Source organism: Bradysia coprophila, unplaced genomic scaffold, assembly GCF_014529535.1.
Source record: "Bradysia coprophila strain Holo2 unplaced genomic scaffold, BU_Bcop_v1 contig_583, whole genome shotgun sequence".
Lineage (NCBI taxonomy): Eukaryota > Metazoa > Arthropoda > Insecta > Diptera > Sciaridae > Bradysia > Bradysia coprophila.
In genome coordinates, this window is record NW_023503823.1 from 848179 (window position 1) to 875048 (window position 26870).

At 33.3% G+C, this 26870-nt stretch overlaps 1 protein-coding gene across 1 annotated transcript; it reads left to right on the top strand.

Moving 5' to 3' along the window:
- Positions 1 to 16687: 16687 nt before the first annotated feature.
- LOC119083241 (protein slit-like) lies at positions 16688 to 26823 on the top strand. The gene is made up of 3 exons (XM_037192899.1): positions 16688 to 17290; positions 24235 to 24651; positions 25002 to 26823. The coding sequence occupies exons 2-3, from the start codon at positions 24239 to 24241 to the stop codon at positions 26176 to 26178; spliced, it is 1590 nt and encodes a 529-aa protein (XP_037048794.1). The 5' UTR covers positions 16688 to 17290; positions 24235 to 24238; the 3' UTR covers positions 26179 to 26823.
- The last annotated feature ends 47 nt before the right edge of the window (positions 26824 to 26870 follow it).

Here is a 26870-nt window from a genome sequence, read left to right on the forward strand (position 1 = left end):
AAAAACCACAATTTAGTTTCTTCAAATTTACTCGAAATATACCGCAACCAAAGAACTATTACCTGAAAGTGAATGTAAATCCAAAAATTCCGTTCCATGTTCATCCATAAATATTGTTCGTGCTTGTAAATTCATTGTAAGAAAAAAAGAAACCCAAACCCCGACCATCCGCAACCGAATAACTTCTAGACTATACACAGTAAAGCCTAAGTTATAACCACGTTATTACACATCAGAAGGATGTACGGCTTTTACAACACATATTACGGAATAGGAAGCATAGGATACGTGATTGCCAGGAATAACAATAACGAAAAACAGGGAATACTATTTATTTTAAGGGAGTGTTTATGAGGGCGAATAGTATAAATTTCTACTTGCATAAATGTCAAAAAACGCAAAAATTTTTGGTTTTTATTTGTTGGCAAATAAAATGCATGTTTATGTGTTGTAGGGTGTGGTGTGCTAGGGATATGTTTCGTATGCTTTTTTACAATAATTCTAGATATAACCAAATGTGGAAAACGTACATTTATGTCACTGCGAGAACGGTAATAAAAAATTTAATTAGATAATTGGCTTTTAAAATTAAATTCTGGGAAATTTATCTATGCGAACAATTTCAAACTCTCGGTGTGCATTTTCTAATCCACGATCTAAATGCATAATACTCGGTTTTAATTAAGTTTTTTCGGGAACAGTGTGTGTGCGCGCTACTATCTGTTATAGACAATTTTTGAATGTATGTACAAAGTTTTATAAATAATCTCAACGTTCTATATTTATAAATAATATGAAGTCGACTAAACTCTTTTGATCGTGCTTACAAGCGTAATGGGTGGTGTGTGGTAAAATTTCACAAAATTTATGAATGTTTGTATATGGTTCACTTATATGTATAATCTAAACTTGTTACATGTGTATACACATACAAATATGTTACCCCTTTCTATTCAGCTCTAACAAAACTCCTAGCTCCACTTTAATATGAAAAAAGAGTTTCGAGTAGATTATTATTATGCTTCTTTTCTTGTATGAAAATATATTATGGTGAACCATATTTGAGCTTGTAGAATACCTTAGGGGTGTTTGAAGGCAATCTAAAAATGTAATACAAGTGTACTATGAAAAGAAAAGTGCTAAAATTATGCAAAGATGGGGTCTTTGCGTGTTTTGTTTTCTTCATCGTCGGATAAAAATAACTTGTGCGAGACTTGCTATCAACTTTACTGTTCATTTTACGTTCAGCTAAGACGACAGAACTTACTGGTATGTTTGTATGAGTTGTCAATGTTTGGTTTCATCTAATATTCATAAACACTATGAATGAACTTCATACAGAATTCGTTTTATACATATTGTTCATGCATTCATGCTTACACATCCATTATACCATTATTGTAATGTGACTTCAATTTTGAGTAGTATACATTCAGGTCTGGTATAAAATATGATGCATTCATCTTATATTTGAATTGCCTACAAAAAGGCGATTTCAATATTGAATGCAAATGAATGTTTTTTCTGTGAACGCTCACACATGTATAAAATAGAAGCTGTTTTTTGTAGAACTGTTACTTGTATAGGTAGAACTGAAGTGAATGCGTTTTTGCTGAACTAATACATAGAATGAATGCATCTGTATTTTAAGAGTATTTTTGTAGCTAAATTTCGGATGAAAACTATTTTATCTCCTGTAATGTCATAATATTCACAATTTGAGTGTCACTTTTAGAATCAAAATGGGCTAGATTTAAACACGTCATTCACAGAACGTACGTTTATTAAGAGGCACCGGTACTTTACCGAAAAGCATACATTAGGGCGATTTTTAAATAATGGATTTTACTTTGATTTTGATGATATCTTTCCACCGGAATCCTTTTTCAAAAATGTACGACCGCAATTCCGACCACGAATGTGTTAGCTTTTAACAAAAAATAGATTTGGTTGCAGCAATTTGACCAGCTCTGAGAATAATGAGCAGTTTATGAAAATTTCATTAAACTGCTCACTTTTCTCAGAGCTGATCGAACGACTACAACCAAAACTAATTTTTATTTAAAGCTAACAGATTCGTGGTCGGAATTGCGGTCGTACATTTTTGAAAAAGGATTCTGGTGGAAAGATATTAACAAAAATGAGATACGAAACACGCAAATGTAGGCTACAATTTTAGCTAAGTGCCGGTGCCTCTTAACTGAAAATTTCGATACATGGTCATTTGCGCACGGCTAACTTCGATATTTTCTCATTTATTCACTGAAAATTGACAAATTCTTGACAGTATACTAGATGTGTGTTTTATTTGTGGGGAATATGAATTGTTTTTTATGGTGATTATGACATTACAGGAGATAAAACCTTGTTCCTAACACGGTAGTAAATGGGGGTTTTGCGCACACGATGTGTTGCCGAACTCGCTTCGCTCGTATCGGCATTCGGCAATCTCACATCTAGTGCGCAAAACAATCCCATTTACTACCTTATTATGAAAATAGCTATAATTTAATCTAAGGACGTTTTTAAATCTTTTAGCTCTTTTGTTTTAAGTATCATGTAATGTTTGATACCAAATCTTGTACTTCATTTATTTCATCATTTTTCTATCTATGACCTGCGTAACTCTAGCTTGCATTTATCAATTCTAAAGAGCTATAGGTACTTCTCTGGTTTCACCATCCATTTTTTGCTATAATAACATGATTTTAATTTGGCTTTGAGTAATTCGAAAACGGTTTTTTACTGGAATTTCTTCCGAAAACATTTTGCAAACAGTTATGTCCGAGAGTGTGATTTGTATTTTCGAATAATATATTCGAAATTACGTGTGGGAGTTTGATTTGAAGTGCGGATGGGAATTAATTTGAATGACGGTCAACTGGAAAAGTATTTCAATTTCATGGTTTTATGTAACAGTGGCAGATATAGTATTGGTTTCGTAGGCAAAATCTCAGAGCTTCGAGAGTGGATCGGTATGGCATTCGTGAAAAATGTCTAGTCTACAATGTCTAGTTGGAAAATAGTTACTATTTTATGGTTTTAGCTTATTTTTGAAACTGTGTCGTTTGACATATGAAGTGCTGGTTTCTTAGGTAAAGCCTTAAGATGGATCGAACCACACTCCGATTACTCACTGTGTTCAAAATAACAAAGAAAACTGTTATAACGTACACGGCGATCAAAACGGAGTGACTGCAAATCGGCCTTTAGTAGTTTCAGGTGATTCTTGGAACTGTGATGCCTTTGATATTTCTATGGAGACTACGCCATTTTTGGGCGGTATTGTGACGTTGGCTACGGTATTCCTATATGAGAGCTATATAATAGTGTGTAAAACGTACTTATGTAAAAATTGTATGAAAGTTATGTAAAAAATTGTGAAATAGTAAGTAAAAGTTGTGTGAAAGTAATGAAAAAATGTGTAATCATCTTTGGGATACAATTAGAACAGCTATACATACTTAGCTAGGCAGATTATTCCAAGTTTTTGAAGGATTTGTTTATTGTTCAATTCTAGATCTTAATATCTCGAACCATTTTTTATGATTATTTCTCCTTAAATAGGAGCTGGTAGTCCATAATAAATAAAGAAGAAATATTCAGATGTTGCACCACCTAAAACATAAATGGGTTTATTTCTCAATACTATATTTTTTCGGCTTCATTTTGAATTAAATCCGATTAGTACTAATGTTCCAGCCATAAATCCGTGTAAAAATAATTAATGACTAAACCCCCATTGACTGTGTAGCACATCTTGATTTCAAAGTCGTTTAAAACATCTATATTTAATTTTTGTTAACTGAACCAATCCTCCTTTTAAAACAGAAATATCACAAGTTTTATTATCCATTGTACGACCGGTAATACGATATATAACCGGGTAAAAAAGCACAGCGTCTTTTGATTTATTGAAATAATTCAGCAGGTGATTCCTAAAAACAAGTTTTACGGAACGTAACGAGTTTAAATAAATACTTTTTTCGAAAAATGTTTCCCTATATAAGGTTCTCTTGATGAGGAATATAACAAGAACCGAAGAAGAAGAAGAAAAAAATTAAAATAATAATTCAAGTTATTTATATTAATGCCTACAACAAAATGTAAAAACAATTTATGACTTTATTATTGAAGATGATGACCGTAGTGGTGCAGTGTTTCGTTATTCTTCGAAGGAGAAAAAAATAAGATAATAATTCGGTCTGAATTAATGACATAATATTGGTAGAGACGAGATAATATGGATACCCCGAAACTCAGTCGCTATATATTTTAAACCACAGGCAATCACTGTTTTACGAACTTGGCAAACGGGACCGTTATTTACAAAAATGTTGTCTATTCATTGTATATCAGTCAATAAATAAAAGGGATTTACACCTGCATAGGATAATTATAATTTTGTTGGACTGTTAAAACTACATTTTTCACACAGAGAGTGATAGATATTTGAGTTACTGAGGTCCGGTGTCGGTTAAACAAATGAATTTTTGGAAATTTGATTTAGATTCTGATTTTTCATTATTTTTCAGTTTCATGCTGGAATTGTATTCTTTGTTTGTACAGTCAGAGGCAGGAAAATTTCAGCATGAATTTGCTTCAGCTGTTTTTCAGCTAATTATTTATACGGTTGAAGCTGCTACAAGCCACGTGTGGCTGTGGTAAAACCGTATAAAGACGTGTCAGCAGTATTGATTGTTTGCGTGGATCAGCTGAAAAACAACTGGAACAAATTCATGCTGAAATTTCACTGCCTCTAACTGTTGTTCATTTCTGCTATCATCTAATAATCTTTTCAGAAACTTCTAGGAATCACAGAAATCTGTTCTTTCGTTGGACATTTTAAGATACAAAAGTTTCTATTTCGACCAAGAGGCACCAGTACTTAGAGCTAAAATTGTAGCCTACATTTGTGAGCTTCGTATTTCATTTTTGACGATGTCTTTTCATCAGAATCCTTTTTTGAAAAATGTACAGCAGCAATAACGACCATGAATGTGGTACGTTTAAATAAAAATTAGTTTTGTTTTTAGTTGTTTTACCAGCTCTGAGAAACGTAAACAGTTTAAGACGAATCTACACATGGCTAAATTTTTGCCTACATTTCGGGGCAAATAATTTTTGACTCGCATCCTTTTTCGAAAAAGTACGACCATCGTTTGGTGTTAAAATGTGTTAGCTTTCAGTAAAAATTTAGCCATGTGTAGATTCGTCTTAACGAAATTTTCATTTTTCACTTTTCTCAGGGCTGGTCAAACTGCTGCAACCAAAACTAATTCTTATTTAAAGCTACCACATTCGTGGTCGGAATTGCGGTCATACATTTTTGAAAAAGGATTCTGGTGGAAAGATATCATCAGAAGTAAACTAAAATCCAGTGTTAAAAAAACGCCCAAATGTATGCTTTTCAGCAAAGTACCGTTGCGTTTTAACTTACGTGTTATGATGAAGTTATGTAGAGTACAAATATCTCTCCATATAATTGGTTTATATGGAAAACGTACAATGTTTCATATATACTATGGAGCATGGTAATGTACTATAACATAATAAAGTATTAAGAGCAATGGACCCTTTGCAAATTTGTAGCCTACATTTAGGCGGAAAAATATTCGTTTTTTTGACAATTTCTCCGAGCCCAAATCTTTTTTTGAAGAAGTAAAACCATTGAAGCACGCAAAAAATGTGTTACTTTCAAAGGAAAAATTGGTTTATGGGTGATAACTGATCCCACTTTGAGGAACCATTGCAGATTGTGTAAGTTCACGTAATCTACGCAGGTTTCTCTAGTGATAGTTGCAGTGTATTTTGTGGCTGTAACTATGTACACACTGAAAGACTCAAATGACGTAACAAAAATACGATGAATTGATGTGCTTATGTCTAGCCAACATTCAGGCGAGATATCAATTAGGCGCCCCTAACTTTCCTCAGAAACTATTTGCATTACTCGAGGCGTGGTTGGGAAGTCACGTTTAGCCGGTGGGTCCAGAATGCTTTTGTTATTGTCAGTAAGAAGGCTGTTTGTGAGTCTACAAATCAATTAAATCAAATCAAATCATCATCTGCTCCAGAGCATAAAGCACCAACAGTCGCCAGCGAACGCGCTCATGCGCCTGGTCTTTACACAAATCGCACATCACTAATATCTTCTTCTTAACATCTAATATCCACTCTTTAATTTTCATGTTTCTCTGTCACATTTATTTCCAACGATCACAATTTGTCATGTCGCTCCATTCAATTCATAAAATATTTTACAAAAATAAAAAATATTTTCTATAAAATCATTTTGAGTTAGCAATATTAGCTCGTGTAGTTCATGTACACAATAGCAGACGATATATGATTACGTATTGACATGATAAATTGCTTCCGATTCATGCTTTCATATATTCATAACATATTTTTTTCGGGGCATATTATATTTGTAAAATTTGTCAACGATGGGTGATTTGCAGGTGAAGTGTGTACAATAATATACAAATAAAAACGATTGCGATCGACTTTCTCTCGCTAATTCCACCACTACCATTACGAGATTGGAATCCTAGATTATTGTGTTAAAAACATCATTATAAATTCGTTTACCGACGACGGTTAATGAACCACCAACAAACGAGCCATTGTAATGAATTGTTCTGTATTCGTAATGAGTGATAAAATCATTTCAAAATTTTAAAAATATTCCGAATAGTCTAGACACATTACTCAGTTATTCATATCGTAGGTATGATGTACAGTACACACAATAAATGAGTTCAATACAAGTCTTCATTCGAGTGTGTATCCAACTCTCTGCATTCGACGAATAAATGGTCGAATAAAAAATTAAATAAACTCTAAGCTCATCACATCAAATTTACCGAATGCAGTAGACACACATTTATAAAAATAATTATAGTCGAGTGGAGTGATGCTCGCCAACGGGAAACATTAGCATGAGAATCGTTCAAATCATATTAGGGAAGAGCCATATGCAAATGAGTAACCGTAATTTATGGAAAAATACTGAATGTTATTGATTGGGAAATTTCTGTCGATATCACCGATATCACCAATTTATTGTAGCAATTGGTATTCTGGAGTAATTTAAATTGGGGTAATAGTGAAATGCAGACAGCGAGTCATCTGTTATCGATAATATGACAAAAATAAGCGATATTCTGGACAAGTTTCATTTATAGCAACTAAAGTTAAACTAAAGAAGTAGTAGATTTGACAATTAAACACTAAGCGATACTTGAAACAAATGGAGTAGCAGATTTAACAAATTATCATGCATATGATACTACAGTTGCTCAATTATATTATGACTACGATTACAATGAATCCTACATTTACCTCCTACACTTCTCACATTCAATGCATTCAACTCACCGCACTAAATTAGTTTGGGTTTTTAAGGATTTAAGGAAATTGACTTTTTTATTTGGTACATTTTTGAATGATTTTCTTCTGGCTGACAAAGGATGTTCTATGAATATTTGGCTTTGGCTACAACGTAAGACAGAATCAAACTTTTTCCGATTAAACGGTCATAACGGCAAGTCATATACTATTGATAATATGAAAAAAATGCTATTTTCTCTTCAGCCGAGTTCTATTATAGCAAAAATGTAGTTGAAATTAAGAAGTATTAGATTTGACATTCAAACACTAAGCGATACTTGAAACCAACGAAGTAGCAGATTTCAGAAATCTTCATATTTATGATACTATATGCTGTATGATACGTTTGCTTGTTTGCTGAAGATTTTCCTATCGTTTTTACTGATTCTGGATTTTCAAAGGATTATTTTCAAGGATTTTCTTCTTTTGTGGATTTTTTTGAGGATTTTATTTCGTAAACTTTGCAATGATTTTCTTTTGACTGACATAAGATTTTCTATTAATGTTTTCCCTTCGGCTACAAGTTAAGACAGCATCAAACTTTTTCCAATTAAATATTCAACTTATTGATTGGGAAATTTCTAACGATATCATCAGTTGACTTTATTTAAATTGAATTATTCTTAACGAAATGCAAGACATCTGTTATAATATAAAAATTAAAATTGCTATTTTCTACAGCCGAGTTCTCTTTATAGCAAAAATATAGTTGAAATTGAGAAGTAGCAGATTTGATATCCAAACACTAAGCGATACTTGAAAACAAGTAGCAGCAGATTTAACAAATATTCATATGATACTATTTGTATACTGTATGCGCTCGCTTGTCATATTAAAGAAGTAGCATATTTTAAACGCTATGAATCCAACTTGTTCCGCTATTCATACACAATAGGTTGGTCCAAAGTAAAGTATGTAAAATTTTTGGAGATTACTTTAGAATCCGCAGAGATTCTGAACGCCCTAAACATTAAAAAAAAAATTGAAAAAAGTCTGCTTTTTGGGGTCAGCGCAGATTGAGAAAGGAGAAATGGTCCAAAAATGTGTTTTCATAAAATCAGTGCTAAATTGAATATTAGTCAGTTTCTCAATTCTAAAATGGTAACTATAACTATTTATGCAGTAGAGTCCAATGTATGCAATACAAACGATAAACGCACTTGTCTATATCATACTCTCGAGTGGCAATGGCTCAAAGAAACAGATTTTTTGGGTGAAATTTACTCTGCCCAAAGAATTTAGAGAGTCCGAGTCAGGTAGTTCTGGATCTAACTGGAATTAATATAGACAGGCCTCAGATACTACTTAAGTTGGCATCCAATTTTTTTCGATTAAAACGACAAATTAATGATTGGGAAGTTTCTATCGATATCACCAATTTACTGTATCATCTACTTATTTAAACAACAGTCATAGCGAAATGCAGATGGAAAGTCGACAATCAACAATAAGACAAAATTAAGATATTTTCTCTTTATAGTTGAACTAACAAAGTAGTAGATTTTATGTCTACTAAGTGAAACTTGAAACGAAAGAAGTAGTAGATTTTCAGATCTTCATATAATATGCTCTGCGTTCATAAAAGATTAACAATCGATATTTGTGGGGATTATTCACAACGTTATGTATTTTAACAAAGCCAATTAAATCCTCGGAATAAAAAATCGTATTATAACAATTTGTAGCCGACTGATGACGACGCCGTTGCTTACAAATGAATTTTATAATTGTATTACAATCTTGAATAGCCCAGACTAGACAAGGTGATCTCAATCCTTTATTTCGATTTTAATAACAAAAAAAATTGTATGATTCTACACGTGAATCAAAATCCCATTCGTGAGAAACGATATCCATCCATCGTATTCATATGCATTCATTTTAAAAAAAATAAACAAAAAGTTATTCAACTATTTAAAAATGTAGATATCATTAAAATATCATCGTTCATCGTTCGTTAAAGATTATTAAATAACAATATATCCAGAGCGAACATTTTCAAACGATATGGAAGAGTTCTAACAAAATAGAGAAAAAAAAAACCGTTTAAAAGAAGCTGAACAAAAAGAAGCAAACCATCCATTCCTCACAATAATGTCTACAATCCAAAATACTTCCAGTCTCAAATGAAATGAAATTAAATAATAAAAAAATAAAAAAAAATTATTGAAATCGCTGGTATGTTTTCGTATTGATTTCGAAATTGATAAAAATTGAATCGATCAATAAAATGGAATCTTCATTCGGTCTACATTTATTTAAAAATTATACTAATGAGATGGCATTTTTAGCATTGTTATTTATTTTAATATGGTTCGGTTCAGACTTAATATTATATCCATAGAAATGTACATAAGATCCGTATCATGATTATTCAACAAAGTATGGGTATAGAATTTAAAGTGTTTTTGTTCAGTGACCATTCAATAAAATTGATACGTTTAACCAATGTGAATCCTTTTACAAAAGAGGTCAACTTGAATTCGAAATATATCTATCTTTGATGTGGATCGGTAAGTGGTCATTTTGAATGCATTTTTTTTGTTGGTGTTCTTTGGATAGACTTTTATTTTTTAAGATCAATTATGTAAGATGATTTTTTGTTCGGAAAGAAATTATTTCATTCTCAACAAAAGACAGTTGTTATAGTTGTAAGGCAACTGAATTTACATGCCACACTTTTTGAAATTATGTAACTCCAAAAGGTTAAGAAGGTTAATCTTCAATAAACTTTGATCGAAATACTTTTAAGGATTTACAGAAGAATGGTAAGGTATTCCATTATTTTAAAAGCATTACATCTCATACTTCACATACTCCACATAAATATAAGTTTCTGAATTATTTACCCTGTCAGATAGTCTACCTCTTCAATTCACAGCATTAGTTTCCACATTCATGCTTTCGCATTCATATTATCTTTTAATGTCAAGCTCAATTATAACGAAAAGTTTTTTTTTGTTACTCTCAGGTAGGTTCACGTTGAATAATTTTATAACCCAGCCATAATATAGTGTTTGTGAAAATAGTTCAAACGCTTTTTTCATTATGAAAACGTCCGAATTTATGGTATACATGCCATAGCCATTTCACAAGTTTCTTTTAAAATATGGGAATCACGTGCTGTCTGAATCATAAAATAAACTATAAACTCTTCAAGCGCACACGGCGGCGATGCCGCCAAACAAGAGGGTAACATCTCATATTAAATTAATGGTTTTCCTTTCTCGTTTCTCGATTTTTATGATGTCGTTCATCTATATTTCCTAAACAAATTCTTATTCTTGGAGCGTTTTATCCCTCATATTATGACGATTCTGTCCATTGCTCTCTCTTCGGTGTTACAAACAAGACAAACATTGAATGTAATGAACATTAGTAACGACTCAACCTCAATAAAAATTTAGGATTTTGTTACGAGTAAAAAATTGAAACATTTTTTTTAAAAACTTTTTGTTACGCAATTGCACGTTGTAAAGTTGAATAATCTTACCTTATGTACCCTCCATAAACAAAAGTTTTCCATTTCGTTTAATATATTCATATTGCTTCAAAGATGTCTTACCCAAAATTTAATCGCACAAATGTCAGGTAGACGAACATACATTCCACATTTACGTTCGTCACTGCAGTGCCATTATAATTCCAATTAAATAATTACTATTCCTCAATATGTGCCTGTGTGTGTGTGTGTGTAACGCTTCGACAAACTATAATTATTTTATGGTTCATTTTTATGGCATGCAGAGTGTGGAGAAATGCATGGAAATAGTTTCAAACTGCAATTACCTGTAAATATAAATTTTAATTTTAGAGAAACATTTTCATCGCTTGTAGCCGTTCAGTGCTTTTCTTTAACCTAAATCCTATTCCAGGTGTTTAAGAGTGTAAGAAGTAAGTACATTGTGAAAGTTAGCTGCATACACGCTCGCTTGTTTTTGTCATGTTTAGGGTTGGGCGAGTAAAAATTTATATGTTTTAATAGGATACGAGAGCCGAGATTTACAACATTCACGGTTTAGCGTTTACATCATTGTGCGCAAAGTCGACGATGTAGATTCACCAGTCAAACAAAAAGTTACAGGCAGGTAATGATTACGAAATATGAATAACAAAGACGGGCTCTTGTGGTAAATACAATATTCCATGTTTGGTATTCGCTGTACAGTATGATAAATTAAAGACAACTTGTTCCACTATTCATACACTGTGTAGTGTATGTAGAAATGTAATTAAATTGGATTGAAATGTTCCGTCCGTAAAATTCTTACTCTGTAGTGTAGTGTGACAATGAGATGTTATTTTTAGCACTAGCAATACAGGATTGAACTAGCTACCCATAATAATTCGAGGATTGAATGACGACAATTTGTAAAAGGTAGTAGGCTTTCATACGAACAATACGGATCTGACAATAAAATGTAAAACTTCCTCTGATAAATTACTCTCGCACACACTAGGAAACCATCGTTGGCCTGTAGAGAGGCCACAATTTTTTTCAGTACTTCATACTGTACGATCTATTTTCTTGTGAAATAACTTCACTCTGTGAATGTTAAGGAAATGGCATAGCAGTGAAGTTGGTTCAGAAAAAAATAGAGGGTTGACATTAGTAATTTTATAGCGAAATGTACTAGAAATGTAATAGATTTATGCAAAAATCTATTACATTTGAGCTTTAGTTTCCAAACAGAAATTCCAAACAGTATGTCATCTTCTACTAAGTGTCCTAGAAGAAATAGATCTTCAAACAAGGTACTGAAGTATAGCAGTTTGTAACGAAGGTGATCACATCGAGATTTGTGTTCGTTATAGATTGCGAAACCTTACGAAAATTCGCATTCGTTATATACAATACTGCCATGGAATATAAAACATGTACAGCCACTTTACAACACAAAGGGAGTCAGCGTCGTTCTTGACTGACTTGATCTTTTAGAATCGTAGATTTTATACACCTGTGAACTCAAAATTTATTCACATGAGCTCCTTCTGTTCGAAACAGCAACGTCAAATTTAGTGTGAAAGTCAACCCCGATCGATACTTGTGTGAAAAATAGCTATTCGTTTTTTCAACGTGTCTTTGAACCAGACGAATTGGTTCAGAATTTAGAATATTCAAGGTGCTTGTTATTTTACTTTTTTTTCGAATTGAAATATTCTGTAATCTACAATTTAACATAACATTTTAGACAAGAAATTTATTAATGAAAAATTCAGAAAAAAATTCTAATTTTTTCATAAACGTTAATAAATAAACTCATCACGTTTTTTATCCGTTAAACCATTTCAACACTTATTGTGTAATTACGTTCTTATGCTGTAGAGCAACCCATACAATTATGGCGTTAGATCATGCATTTATTTCATTTAAGAAATCGCTCAGCAATACGCTATATAAACATCAAAACAAAACCACAATTTTATATTAAAGAGAAAGAATGAAGAGAAAAAAAAACGAAAAACATAAACAATAAATGCAAAGAATGAAACCACAATCCATCATCAACACGACCATGGATGGTATTTCTTGTATTTAATTTTTTTTTTTTGGTTTCATATTATTATTAACCTGGAGCCTTTTTTATCTTTTTTAAACATCGTTATTTTATAGATATTTTTTTACTCGTAAGCATGTTTATACCATACTTACTACTTAAAGGTACAAAAAAAAAACGAAAACGAGAATATTTCAGATGAAGTAAAGCAAAAACAAAAAAAAAATGCTCGCCACAAATACATGTGGGCAGGTGTGCTTCTCACGAATAACGATCGGTGTTATTTGTTATGATGATATGCGATGGTGTATACATATAGGATGTAGAACAGATAATTGTTTTTAAAACAATACTAAAAGCAGCGGTCGATATATTTTTTTAGGCGGTTTCTTATTGACTTCAATTATAGAGCAGCAGAAATCGTTCGTGTTTTAGAAGTATTGCAGCTATTACAGTCATAGAATGCTAAAATTTCCTATAATTAAATCGAAACCGATATCCAAAACGTCAATCCATTCATCACGATTAACGACTATTTTCGGAAAACATTTTTTGCCTTAGACAGAAAATTATGCAATAATAGTGCGTCACATTTAGCTAGATGTCTCTTGACTTTTTGCATTTGGGTTTTCATCGCTGATTATACTCCACGGGCAATACCCTCTCTAGCAATCAAACTTCGTTTTGTCGCAGTCGAAATACCACCTTATTTCGATAAATGTGACACTGTCTTTTTTTGTAATGGAGTTGCCGTGACGCGCTCTTTTTTAAAGCAATATCGACGTCACGCGAAAAAGACAAATTGTAAACTTTATTTGCACACAAAAAAGACGTCAAAATTGCAAATTATTCATTTTCGCCTTCGGCTCTGTCTGGAAACTTCTCACACGCTAAAAAAGACTTTTAGTCCCAGGTACGAAATGTACTATTATCAATTATTCAATTTTTTACCGAAATTTTCGAGTGTGACAGTATGTTAAGAGAATATATTCTACCACTACAATCGCTCGATCCCAGGTTTCGACCGGTTTCGACCCCACAAACACTTTTGCACAGTCAAAGTGAATATGAAAAAACTTTTTTATTTAACTTTTTTTAAGCTCACCGTGATCAGTTGAACAACTGAGAGCGTGCCACCTAGTTGCATGCCCAGATTTAGAGCTGGCTTATGTCGAAGAGTACCAACAGTCTTCTCCTGTACAATTACTGAAATTTCTCTGTCAGAACAAAGACGATTCGATACCGTCAAAACAGTGCTCGCACGATTAGTGGAAGCAAAACCGCATTCCGCGGATGTGGAAAGAATCATCTGTCCGTACAATTAAATTAAATCAGAGTATAGATCGAATATGCGACTGCTTCAATTTCGCTTTCAACCGACGATACAATGAATTGGCTCACAGTCAAAAAAAGACGAGATCTTCCCGTATTGAAGAAAAAGTCCGAACGATTTTTTAAAGATCTGTTTAAGACCAAGAGCCTGTCAGAAAACCTGTCCAACACAAAGTTGGATTTTGATTGTTTTTAATTTTAAAATATTGTTACAATATACCCGGCTCCGGCTTACGATGGTAATTACCTAAGATTCTGAAGCATCTGTTGTCGACAACGACGAAAAAATAAACGATAAACTGTCGGTCTTTTTATATATAGCGAAAGTGTGGCAAAACTGTTAAAACAAACGAGGTAAAAGAAATCTAATGTAGCATATAAAAGACGTTAGTCTATGAAATGAAGTAGTAGATAGCGGATGGTTTTGATAACTGTTTCTAAAGTGAGAAGATCTAACATCCAGCTCGACAATTCAGTGGCAAAGAAATGACCAAATTCTAGGAAGTAGTAGATTTATTGATATCACATTACGTTTGCAGTTTGTAAAAGATAAAAATTAATCTAAAATATCTGGGGTGTAAGCAGTTTCTCGTTTTGAACCGGACATCTCAGTCTCAACAGAAATTGGGTTGTTTTTGCGTTGCTATTCTACAGAAGTTCAAACTCGTTTCAATCCATTACATAGGTAAATAAACTGGCGCTAGGTCGTACGAACACCGTAGTATGATTTGCAATCGTTGTGTTCCGTCTAAATGGTCGCTGGTATCGAAGTCATATCATAGGAAGTTAGTTTTGAATTCTGCTTCTTATATTTCTTTACAAAAGCGAACAAGACTTTAAAACCATTATCTTTACAGCAGCTTACAAGCCATTGAAAATAATACAAATAAAAGTTGTGTGTCGTTATTCCCTATAAAATCGCAATGATTTTTCTTATTTTTATTTGAACAATAAAACGGAAGTTTTTTGTGACAAATTTTTTTTTTAATACTTTTGATTGTAGTGTGTACAAGACCGGAAGATTGCCTTTTTAGAGAAAGAAAAAATGGTTTTTATCGAATGTGTTCCTATTGAACCCAATAATGCCAAAAGCCTATAAAAATCTATATTTTGTTGTTTGTTTACTTCTGGAACGGCATTTTTTCGGTTTGTGTAGTCACATCACACATATTAAGGTAAAAACGAAATAATATTTGTTGTTGTTTGAGGTTTTTTTTTTGTTTGGGGGGAAATTTAATACTTTATTAAATAGAAAAATGGTATAAAAGGTAAACGGCTGCCGGTATACTTTCGATATAACAATATTATGGGAGCCTCTAAACACACAGATGATATTTCGGTTTTATTAAAGTCTTCCATATACTAAATATTTATGGATCTGTACAAATACGATGCGGAACCATATTTTTTGCAAATAGAATTATTCACCGGAAGATACACTCATTTATCTTATTTTTACGATCCATAAAAATTCATTTTTATCGATATTTCAGCAAGACGTAATTTATTAATAAAAAATATCATTCGAAATTATTTGTGGTTATTGATTTTTCGGGGGCAATTCATATCGTAGAGGTAAGCATATTTAAAATAGATTTGAACACTTAAAGAGGCGCGTACTATGCCGTCTTGCTTCGTAGACAAATACGGGATTCTTTTTGCATTATAATGTTTTTATGACCACCCCAATAAATTTCCATCTACCGAAATTTTGCATGCTATTCAAAAGCAGTTTGATTTACTGGTCGTAAAAGGAAAATAGTTTTCTGTTATTCGCAAAACAATTTGAAGAACGATCGGTGCAGTGTACGTGCATATTTGTCCAATTTTCGTACCTATTTTCAATTGCAACAAATACCTAATTCAAATGAATTTGTCATTTCCATTCGAAACAATTTATTCAAAAGAAAACTTTTGAGTTGCCGGTTGAGAAATTTCTCAGTCTTACGGAACACAATTGGCTTGTGTGCAAAAGTTATCATGTACGATTCAAACCAAATCAAAAAGGTCTTGAATGCTTTTTTAGATATGATTGATATACCCAAACCAATCATCCACACTCTCATTCGCCGTCCATACCAGACCGTAACTGGAAACCATACCAAGTCTATGATTCAATGTAATTCTCTTGTAACAATCTCCGTCGTCGATTTGAACCAATTTGTCTCTTCTCCTGTGCCATGTAAATTTTCTCCTTTACTCAGTGGTTTGAATTACATTGAAAAAATCTCGGAGAATATACTCGCTGGTAAAAATGAGTCAAATCGTTGCTTCGAAACATCTGTTTCATTCGCATAACATTTTATCCCCTCTGTGTTTCAGCATTTTTACATGCTTGTAGCTCGTTTCATTCATTCTCTTTTATTCTCTGTATACTATTAACGCCACAATTTCAACCTCTGTAACATAACCATCATCATCTACACCTCTTAAATATTATACTCTTCTCCGTAGGTATCTTCACTTCACTTTCCATTGTTTTCTTTGACTCTGGACTTTGGGTGAAAATAAAACACACAAAACTATAAATTCATATTCTGGATGTATTCTGGTCGGTTTAGTTCATCGCCAACAGTCGGTCTGCATAGACGTATTTTTCGCTTGCTCCGCTTCGTGTTTACAAAATCAATTCGTAAATAGAAAATATTTTTTTGTTCCGTAAAAATGATTGTTTGGTTCGTTTAAACATTGTATGAAAATATGTGCTCGTTGAGTGTTTGTTCATTGTAGAACTGTTCTGGACATTTTGTGTATTTTATGATTTTGAATGATTTTTGTTATGTTTTATGAAAATATGTATACGAACGAAACTATATAGGAATGACAACAGTAACAGACCCAAAGTGCTTATTCAAATTATTTGTTCAATTTTGAGTAGAAAAACGTTTATGAACAATATTGACGAGTAGGAACTAATGAAATAACTTTTGAAGTTATACCAAATTATAATGTAAAAAAAAACTCAGAGTAAACAAAAAAACATCTTTAAGGCGGTAAAACGATTCACGGAACAATACACTCTTCGTCTTTAGCGTGGAAGAATTGGTTTTTTTTTACAATTTGAGGTAAGTGAAATTTGTAGGTTGATTTTGAAGATGTATAATTATGAGAAATTCATTTAACCCGAATTGAGTTGAGAAATTAAATTTTTGTTTGTTTGGTCAAAGAATTTTTTTTTCACATAATGCCTTTACTTCACCAATTTGCTTTACAAAAAAATAATAATAATTCAAAAACATTGTCTTATTAACCTTATTGAAATGGTACATCGTCATATAACGCTAAAATCTATTACTTCTTTTGTTCAAAGTATCGCCTAGTGTTCGATACAAATTCCTGTACTTCATTTGTTTCAACAAACATTTCACTATATAAGACAACATTAACGGGATGTCATGGTTTTTTTGTGTGTCGATAACAGATAATTAGCCTTGACAATTATTTATGTAGGAATTTCTTACAGGTTGGCTTAAGACGAATCGACCCAACACTAAATTGTAGCCTAAATTTGTGCGAAAAATTGTTATATTTCCGATGATACCGTCGTATCCGCGTCCTTTCTGTAGGCACATCACCACAAACATTTATCATTGTTATTCAAAGCAAACACATTTTAACACAAAATGATGGTCCCGCGTTTTCCAGGTAGAACGTGGATGCAAAGTGATCATCGAAAATAGTATATCATTTTTGCACACTTTAGGCTACAATTTAGCGTGTCGTCTTAATATACGTAGTCGCTTGGTACTGTTTGCCGCCAAGACCATTCTTAGTTTCTTGGTGAGCACGTCTTATTTCGGCCAACATCAGTCTAAATGTGGAATCGTACATCGCAATTCAATAAAATGATTACCAAACGATGTACTCCAACGGTTCTGTTACTTTCTTCTGGTTGAATAGGCGAATAGCATTGGTTTCACAAGCCAAAATTATACCATCTACCAACAATAAAGTCCTTTATTTTCCCAGTTAGGTGAATGTAACCTATTCTCTCTGTCACACAACCGCATGTCCAATCCAGTATGTCCACATTTATGCACATAAAATAAACTTTGCTCCAATTTGCCATCATAATTCCATTTATTCATGTTTAAAATAACTTAAATACGAACGACTTTAATTCAACAAATATATGTGGCACAGAAGTCTGTTGAAGCTGAGACTATATAACTACTGAAAATAACGAAAATTATATTCGAAATATTAATGTGAAGTTCGTTTTTCCTCTTCTATCTCGCTTGTGATAATATTTTCCTTTTAATGAAACGTCTATTCGAGTGGACATTTATTTAATATATGACAGTCGTAGCAGTGTAAGCTGCAACTTAAACAGAAGAACAGAATTTATTTTGTTATCCTTCAATGCCTTCAATAAACAAATGTTTACATTCAATTTGCTATAAAGTTTTTAAAATTTCTGGTGAAATGAGTTGAACAAATTTCATAAAGGCAATCAAACGGAAGGAAAATGATCAAACGGTGGAAAATGTTATTTACTTTAGTAAAGCACGCCGTCCCATGTTCCGAAGAATTTGAATCGTTCACCGCAATATTACCCAGAGAGTTGATGATTCGCTGCTAATGAGTAAAATCATGTGTACTGTACGTGTACTTTACGGTTCTGTAATTTCTTCGAATACCACAGAAGTCAATAGACTTGCGACTAACGTGGCACACACCGACAAGTACTGATAATATTCAACATTAATAATGATAAAGTCGCTTTAGTGACTGGCAACGATATAATGCTATTAGCGACGGGGATATGTATAGGTAATCAATGTGAATTGAGAGCTTAATTCAATCTAAAATTAAATTTAAAATTAATTGATCTATTAAGTCGTGTAGCTGCATGATATGTACGTATTTAAAATGAATTAAATCTCGTTAATTAGATTAAATTTTATCGTGGACACTGTCAGGCTTTTAGGGATTTAATATTCATAACGCTTGATGCAGTCTCGTTTCCAGAGAGTAGTCGAAAGTGCATACAGGACATTTTATTGTGAAAGCTATAAAATTTATTGAATTTCAATTAAATCGGTTCGGGTAATACCATTAATTTATTAAAGTGGGAGTGTATTATGCTACATGTTGCGAATGGATGTTGGTAATACAAAAGAGTAATCAAAATAGTCGAACATGGACAAAGTTCATCGATACCCAGTATTATACACGTGTATATGTATCGAGTAGAAATCGGTTTTAATTGATTTATCGGAAGTCCATTTACAAGTCGACCAAAACTTCTAATCAAATTATACGAAACTCCATGGCACTTTCGTAAAGTGTACCGGTTTCGATAGTAAAACCTCTACTTAAAAAAAATTATTTTATCGATCGATATCGATTCAAAAGAGCACACATTCTTTAACATACAGCTCGATAGAGGAGCACAAAAAAAAGTTTAATTCGTTCGTCTATTATAGTCTTGATTTGATACACATCTTACATGTTCACACAATAGCTGCAAGAAGTAGTTCAGTCAGTGTACAATTACAATAATTTGATTTTATTGTATGTACAAGAAAATTTAATTCGATCACATTGTCAGCTGAGTGTTTTCTATACGTACGGTAACAATAGAAAGAAATGACCCAGATCTCTTTTATGGCATTTCGGAAGCAAGATGCGGCTTTCACAGTGTTATAGAATATTTTGATTCTATTTTGGGCTATTATCTATATATCTACACGTTGAGGGGCAAGCAATCCATCTTTTAAAACACGGACAAAGAAAAAGAAATTTTGTTTTCATTCTCATAGATCGTCTCATTCATTAAAGGATTTATCGAACATAATGTTCGAAATTGACAGAAGCTTCCGCCGCTGCTCAGTTAAAAGTATTTACATTGTAAAATTATCCAATTAAAAGTTTATCAATTGCATTTTATCTATATGTTCGTTGCACATTTCCGAAGAATTTATGTGCTGGTTCTTGCGCCACAATGTCTTATCTTTCACTTTATCGAAATTATTTTCGTATATATATAGAAGTATACGCAACGTCTCATCATGGTCTGTCGAGTGTCGTTTCGTTTTGATGTCGTCTATTTAATGCTTTAAAATAATGTAAAAGAAAGTGACAATGAAGTTGTAGCATTGCATGCTATTGTATGTTCTACGCTGTTTTGTTTGTAAACTATACACTCTCGTTTGTTCCAACAATTGTAGCTTTAAAGCGAAACACCAAACACAACAATTCTTTCACAGAGGCACACAATTTATTGGCATTTATCTCATTTTCATGACTATTTCGGTAAGGTCTTTTAAAATGTTCGTTGCTTTGTTTATAAGTACGAGCCGTTGTTTTTGTCAATTTATTTTAAACAAATCTGATTTACGTAATTTTGTGAACAGACTTTGCAACTTACGACAACGATCATCAATTATTGTACCACAAAATAAGTTAAATCAAAATCACGAGAATGACTTATTTACCGGCTAAAGGTTATTTTCTTTCGCTTCGAATGCCTTAATGTGTACGATTGGTCTGATTTAACTTTCTAATGGAAATAAATTAATTAGAAAAGTACTATGGCTAATGAACAAGTAAATATTCAGAGAAAAATAGCGCAAATGCTGTCACACTACCTTTCCCTAGTCATTTACCTTTCGATCTTTCACCTGTAAAGTTATCTTTACCTTCAGTGAATTTTCAGAGACTCGTCAAATAGAAATATTTATGATCCATCGACTTCCTCTCGGTGCCATGAGATACTATTTAACATGTGTAGTTGCTTCAACTTTTGTTCTTATTTGTGAATTTTAGATTAATATTCTACATCCTCATACCAAAACGCCTCCCAACTGATGATTTGCAGCATCTTCTTTCGGGAAGTTGCGGGAAATGACAAATTTGTACCAAGAAAATACTGAATGAAACGAATTTAGGATTTACTTAAAAGCAATTTGTCGAAGCCAAATAATGAGTTTTGCTTGACTTTACAGTATTCTTTTAACAAAGCCGACCAAATCCAAGCATAGCGATTCAAATTTTCTTCCAGTAATACGCCTCTGTTTAAACGATTTACTTGGAGCAAATTCTCCATTTTCCGCAACTCTCGGTGGTAAAGAATTCACGAAGGATGAAGATGATTTAACAGTCCACCAACACCAGTACTACCGTAAATCTATACAAGTTGTCTTATACCATAAATTTATCAATTTTGCAGCAAAAAGAAAACCAACAAACATTGAACATAAAGGCCCCTCTGTTACAAACCTCATATACATCGCAATTTTGTTTATTTGAAAGTATGTCTGCAGCCGCATGCCCATTCACGAATATATATCCTATTAAAACAAAAAACTCTTATCACATTTCTTTGTTTTCATACAGAAAATTATATGCTTCCTTCCTCTTGTCTAAGGCAATATTCCCTGCTATACGATTCTCTTTGAAATTTATATGGAGATGAATTACTTGAAGTGAGTATTGGTACGCATATTTCAACTTAGCTCATACCTTCTGGCAACAAAAAACCGAAGAACAAGAAACCCTTGTCTATTTCATAGTAAATTTATATACAACTACACATGTACAAGTCGAGCACACACATATATATGTATATTTGCACACAATATCCCTGAGGAAACATTTCGCAGATTGTGTTGTGGTGAAAATAAAAATATAGAAAATTGACTTGGTTTTTCGGGTTTTCTTGGTTTATGCAAGGAAAATATAACCAATACATATTTTACACGCATAAGCCCGATGTGTAAACCTATACATTTACCCCGGAAATAAATTCAAATCGTGCGGAATGCTCCCTAAACACCGAACCAAAAAAAAAGAAATGTAATGCATGGGGCAAGTACCGTCAAATGGGTATAATACATGTTTTCGTTATATTCTTGGTGGATGTATTTTTTGTTGGTTTTGGTTTCGGTTCGCTCGTACGTCTACTTATTTTCGGTTATTTTGATTGGAACCGATTATCCTTCAGAAGGAACATAGATATTGTTTTTGATGGGATTATTTTACTTTATTATCTTCTTTTAACGAGGCTGAATTACGGCAACAATAAATCGTGCCATCGATTCCGAAACCAATTCGGTGGAACCGGTTCTTTTTCTTCTCTCGGCATTTTTGTACGGAACTATTTTTGTATGGCGAAGCAAAACAGTTTTGATTTATCACTTGTACTCTCGGAATTAGTTCCGATATAAGTCCTATATCGAAAATACATTTTTAAATAATGAAGCTGACCTTCTTATTCGCTAGATGCGGGAGCCAAAAAAGCTCAACATTTTTTTCCCCAACAATTTTCTTCATTTTATTTCCATATTGTCCTACTTCATTAGACTCGTTTTTTGTGTGTGCATGAAACCTACTTTTGCATGTCGCCCGTTATATACAACTGGAATATATATCCGAACTTAAGGGCAAATAAAATGAAAATAATGGTACACTTCCTCTGGAAATACACCTGGAAAGTTAGAAAAATGTGTTTTATTATGCTCTGTGTATCTGTTCCCGTTTGCACATTTTTCTTTCGGATTCATATCCGGTAGATATACATATAATGTACAGTGAATGAAACTTCACGATCTTGTTTTTCTCAAGGAAAAGGCAAATATTTTTCTGTGAAACAAAATTCAATACAACGAAATGAAACAGATAAAAAGCATGTTAAGAACAACATACAACAACAAAAAAAAACATTTCTTTCTTCTATTTAGCATTGGGTATATTCGTTCTTAATAATTCATATTTCCATGCTTTTTACTCGCATAATATTAGTAGCCTACAGCCATTATTCAAAATCATAGTAACGGCTTGATGTGATATCCTTTACCATAATAAACATGACTTGAAAAGGCTCTTAAATAAAAACCAGACTTTTTTTGATACATAAATTTGTATGTCTGAGTTTTTCTATGTCGCAGAAAAAGTATTCAGTAGATCCATACGAAGTTCAAAGTCTTGTCGGTTTGTTAGGAATGATTGTGGTGTCAGTTGTGTCTCATCACTGACAATACATCACTAATGTAAGTCTGTATAGAATGGAGAGAGTTTTTTTTTGAATATGAGTGGAAAGCAGGAAAATGGATAAATCGGGAAAATCTAGGAAAATATGGAAAAATGAACAAAAATTTTGAAAAATATGGAAAAATGAGTAAAAGTTTGAAAAAATAAGAAAAATTTGCAAAAATTAGGAAAATTTGGAAAAATCAGGAAAATTTGGAAAAATCAGGAAAATTTGGAAAAATCAGGAAAATTTGGAAAAATCAGGAAAAATTATAAAAGATCTGCAAAAATTAGGAAAATTTGGAAAAATCAGGAAAAATTAGCAAAAATCTGGAAAATCTAGCAAAATATCGAAAACATTTTCACAAAAATAGTCCCTGACAGAATGACCGAACTGGAGTGAATACAATTTAAAAAAAAAACCAGAAATTTTATTCATACGTACATCAATGGCAGTACAAAGATATTCCCACCTCGATTCCAACTCAGCAGGCCCGGACTGGCCATCGGGATGCGCCTTTCCAATTCAACGCTTTTTTCCTATATTTTCCTATATGGCGTCTTTCGGCAGCCATTCCATTCCTGCAACACAGTGTTCCAATGAAATCCTTCTCAAACTACCAGCGAGCATTTAACCCATCCAACCGACCTAACAAAGTCAATTTTACTTCTCGCATGTTTTTATCATTGTTAGGACTTGAGTTGAATAAAAGAGTAGAATTCCTTCCAAAAAGTTCTGTGTATATGAAAAACTCTTTACCGCACAGCTTCAACGAAGGAAAAAAAAACTTGATTTATTGATCTATGAAGATTTCGCTTACTTGAACAACGTTTGATGGATAGAAGTAAAAACGTTTGTGAAAAGAATGAATTAGCTTTGCTTTCAATGGTATAGTGAATACGGTCTGCGGTTATTGTTCGGATGTAACTGATTCGACTGGCTGAAAATAATAAAATATTCTCTATGCTAATCATTATTGTGCTGTATCATCATCATTATCCTCAATTAATTTGGCTTTTTTTCCATTTATTTCAGCACAATGACGACTAAAATGACTGCTGCTATTGTAATCGTCATGACCATCTTAGCAGCGCTTGTTCTACCAACAACTCAATTGGCAAATTGTCCAAACAGTTGCCACTGTAACGATGATACCCTAATCGTTGAATGTGGCGAAGGTCACTTGGACGTTCTACCAATCGCCCTGAATCCATCGATAAACCGTTTAGCCATCAAAAACAATAAAATAAAAACTATTGATTCATCGATTCAATTTTACGCCGAACTAACTTTATTGGATTTGAGCTACAATCATTTGTTCAACATTCCACCGCGAACTTTTTACTATCAGAAAAAGTTACAGGAATTACACTTGAATCACAACAAAATCGGTTCAATATCGAATAAAACTTTTACGGGACTTACAACTTTGACAGTTTTGAATTTAAGAGGGTAAGTTTCTAGTTTGACTATACATTCTTTTCCCTTATTTAATGAGCACCTGAAGAATACTCCGTTCCTTTTTTGTAACGTTGTTAAAATGCACAAGTTATTTTTTGTCTGCTTGATCTATATCTCTGTGCCGAAAATACATTGCCGTAGCAAGCAGTAATTTTCATATAATTTAAACAGATTCACTGTTGATACTCATTCAGCATCTTGAGCAATAACTTTCAATTAAACATTATGAACATTAGTTAAATCTCTCTATACACAGTGCACTTGTTAGCTGATTAAACCCATAGCCACGGTGCTAGTAAATTGCAACCATTTCTCACAATTCATTTTGTTTCATTTTCCAGAAATTTCTTGGATGAATTGAGCCAAGGCGTTTTTGCATCGCTAAGCAATTTGGAGGAATTGAATTTGGGACAAAATCGAATATCACGCATCGATTCCAATGCCTTCGAGGGACTAACCAATTTACGAATACTGTATTTGGATGACAATACACTAACAGCCGTGCCATCGCAGTCGTTTCCATTTTTATCCCGTCTAGCCGAACTGTATTTGGGTATCAATACGTTTGCATCGGTCGGTCAAGGTGCATTCGAAAATCTGAAGGAACTGAATCTACTCGATTTACGCAGTTCGTCGCTGAATAACATATCCTTGGACACATTTAAAGGACTGAATGCGGTTCGAGTGTTAGATTTATCGGATAACCGTTTGAAGCGTATCCCAACGGTGGAGCTGAGCCAACTGACGAGATTGGAGTCACTTGTTCTGGGACAGAATGATTTCACAATTATTCCGGAGGGAGCATTTTTCGGAATGACCAATTTGAAACGTATCGACATATCCGGTTCACTGAAGTTGACTAAAGTCCAGGCTGGTGCATTTGCTACAAATCCGAATTTGGAGTCAATTGTCTTAACGGCGAATAAAGGTTTAGTGGAGCTGCAAGAAGGAGCTTTGAGTGGATTGCCCCATTTGAAGAAAGTGATTTTAAGGGGAAACTCATTGACAACACTAGCTGAAGGACTGTTTCCGTGGTACAATCTCGAAACTTTAGATTTGACTGAAAATCCTATCATTTGCGACTGTCGACTGGCTTGGTTACGAAATTTGTTAGCTTCGCGAAACATCAGTCAAACTCTCGAGCATGTACTATGCGCGGCGCCAGAAAGACTTCGTGAAGAGCCGTTAAAGATTTTGTCACTAGAACTCTTAGGCTGCTCGCATTTAGACTCACGAAGACAAGCCATGGTTGGAGTTATCTTGGTAGGAGTAGCAGCTTTGACAACCACTTTACTTCTCATATCCTACAAATGCCGGAGACAGATACGGGAAATGATTAAAGGTCGATGGAGCAGCACACCTCTCAGTCAAAAGGAACGTGAATACCAGAAAACATTTACGGACGAAGACTACATGTACCGTCATCCCCATCAATGTAGCTTCAGCGGTCATCCAACCTTGAACCACTACACACACCATCATCCCGGTGTCCGGTCAATTCCGATAACGGAATTATAGCTAGAGGCCCCTCCTCCACCACCACCGCGGAGGAGTCCCATTCATCAATTAAAAGTGCCTGTGGAAAATAACGCATGCGGAACGAATTTCATTCAATTGAGCCAAGACCATTTGTATCCCGAAGCGAAAGTGTTGAACGGTTATCCGAATTATAATCCACCGCCATCGCCGAATCACTATTCGGAAATCTGTTTAAATCAAGATAGTTACGTGAGAAGTCAAAGTTATAATTTCAGTTCGATGCGATTGTCGCCGAATAATCAAAGAGTGTACGACAGTGAGAGATAGCAAGGAAATTGAAATGTTTGTGTGAGAACGTTTTATCTATCAGCGACATAGTTCGCCATTATATTGACTATTGATATTGATCTTCAAAACTTTTACTTAAAACTCTATTTATGAATTGCATTCTTTTTATCATCGTAAATTATTCGACTTAAGACTTGTAAATTTATGTGAAACAGAAATTGTTAGTGATTTTAGAGATTCAATAGTTTCGAAAGATAAAATTTGAAAATTGTACATAATGAAGGAAGGATTGAAAGGAAACTATTCTTAGTGTTATAAGGCAAAAAAAGAGACTTGTGATATTTAATTTTATTATGAAAAATCAGTATTGTATCTAAAGCAATAAATTTATTTCCGAAATGAGTTTTCCATCTGTTTTCAATGGTTAAATTAAGTCAAACGAA